At 50.8% G+C, this 1,854-nt stretch overlaps 1 protein-coding gene across 1 annotated transcript; it reads left to right on the top strand.

Moving 5' to 3' along the window:
• The first annotated feature begins 6 nt into the window (after positions 1-6).
• On the top strand, positions 7-1,839 carry HOXD10 (homeobox D10). Its single transcript, XM_003207533.4, has one exon. It carries the CDS (start codon positions 102-104, stop codon positions 861-863), a length of 762 nt encoding a protein of 253 aa, XP_003207581.1. The 5' UTR covers positions 7-101; the 3' UTR covers positions 864-1,839.
• Positions 1,840-1,854: the final 15 nt, after the last annotated feature.

Raw genomic sequence — 1,854 nt, forward strand, 5'->3', positions numbered from 1 at the left:
CATGTGGTCGCGCGGAGGCATCCGCAATTACACGGGAATGTTTTCCTAGAGATGTCAGCCTACAAAGGACACAATCTCTCTTCCTCAAATTCCTCCCCAAAATGTCCTTTCCCAACAGCTCTCCTGCCGCTAATACTTTTTTAGTAGATTCTCTCATCAGTGCGTGCAGGAGTGACAGTTTCTACTCCAACAGCGCCAGCATGTATATGCCACCTAGCACAGACATTGGGACTTATGGGATGCAAACCTGTGGACTCCTACCGTCTCTGGCTAAAAGAGAAGTTAATCACCAAAATATGGGTATGAATGTACATCCTTATATACCTCAAGTAGACAGTTGGACAGATCCGAACAGATCTTGTCGAATAGAGCAACCTGTTACACAGCAGGTCCCCACTTGTTCCTTCACTACAAATATTAAAGAAGAAAGCAATTGCTGCATGTATTCCGATAAGAGAACCAAACTCATTTCTTCAGACGTCCCTTCCTACCAGAGGCTGGTGTCTGAATCATGCCCCATTGAGAACCCCGAGGTTCCCGTCCCAGGATATTTTAGACTGAGCCAGACCTACGCCACTGGGAAAACCCAAGAGTACAATAATAGCCCTGAAACGAGTTCAACCGTAATGTTACAGTTAAACCCTCGCGGCAGCTCCAAACCGCAGCTATCTTCTCAACTTCAGATGGAAAAGAAAATGAATGAAAACCCGAACGGCCAGGACGGCGCGGCTAAAGTCTCTCAAGTGGAAAGTCCCGAGCCCAAGTCCACGTTGCAAGACGAGAGGAGCTGCCTGCCCGAAGGCTCCGTGTCCAGCCCCGAGGTCCAGGAGAAGGAGACTAAAGGTCTGTATTACCGAGCTTGAGCCGTGCCGTGCCGAGATCCGGCACCACGCAGCTCCCCGCTGCCCTGACGAGCCCGCGGCCACCCCACTGCACGGGGAGAAGTGTGGGGCTGCAGGTGCTGCGTCTGCGAAGATTTGGGCAGGCGAAAAACGCCACGCAAAAGGGTCCGAAGGTTTGCTTTGAGCCGTGCCTCCCTTGTGCATGCAGCCCTTCTCTGCGGTGCGGGGTAGCTCCGTGTGCTCCTTAGTGCGCTGCTGCAGCCCAAATCGGCCAAATTCCTTTTAAAAAGCAGCTCTGGAGGTTGTAAAATACGAGCGGCGCAACTTTCATCTCGTAATATTGCGCTGATTTTCGCCACCGAGGCCGGCTGCGGTTTGATTGCGTTTAAAGTTAATTACGATGCTGTTAAAATAGGTGAGGGATAGGTGCTTCCAGGCTGGGGGAAGTTGGGAACAAACGCACAATGAAGGCAGCAGCCCCGCTGCCTGCGTGAGCAGAGTGTGCACTGTGCGGATATGGTGCTGGGGAGAACCTTGGCTTCAGCTCCAAAAAGCGCAGCGTTATTTTGAAATGCGTGTGAAAGGTAAAGGTGGTGCTTCTCTGATTTTATTTTCCCTTTAAAAGAGCTCAAAAGCCTTCGTTTTGAACAGCGTGTGGCGAGGAATCAAAAAACGGGAAAAATTGTCTGATAAAAACGCGCTTTGCATCCTTCAGGTCGATTTTTACCCTACGTGTGCATGGAGATTCTCTTTTTATGAATTATAGTTGCCAATCCAGGTCTAGGGTAGCGTGGGATTTCTGGTGTGTGTGTGGGGAAAAATAGAACCTAAAAGGAAAATGGAGGCAAAAAAGCCAAACAACCCAACAACAACAACAAAAACCCGCGAGGCGGAGGGCGTTAATTTCACGTGTATCTTTTGGGGCTGGGAAAATGTCCTTGGTTTTGCTCCTAGGTGTGCTTTTGCGGCTCAGCCGGCCGGGGGGTGCTGCCCCAGGCGCGTGGCGGGGGCA

The sequence above is a fragment of the Meleagris gallopavo genome, chromosome 7 (assembly GCF_000146605.3).
Source record: "Meleagris gallopavo isolate NT-WF06-2002-E0010 breed Aviagen turkey brand Nicholas breeding stock chromosome 7, Turkey_5.1, whole genome shotgun sequence".
Lineage (NCBI taxonomy): Eukaryota > Metazoa > Chordata > Aves > Galliformes > Phasianidae > Meleagris > Meleagris gallopavo.

Coding starts and splice junctions, on each gene's coding strand:
- HOXD10 (XM_003207533.4), top strand. CDS start 102: ATGTCCTTTCCCAACAGCTCTCCTGCCGCTAATACTTTTTTAGTAGAT.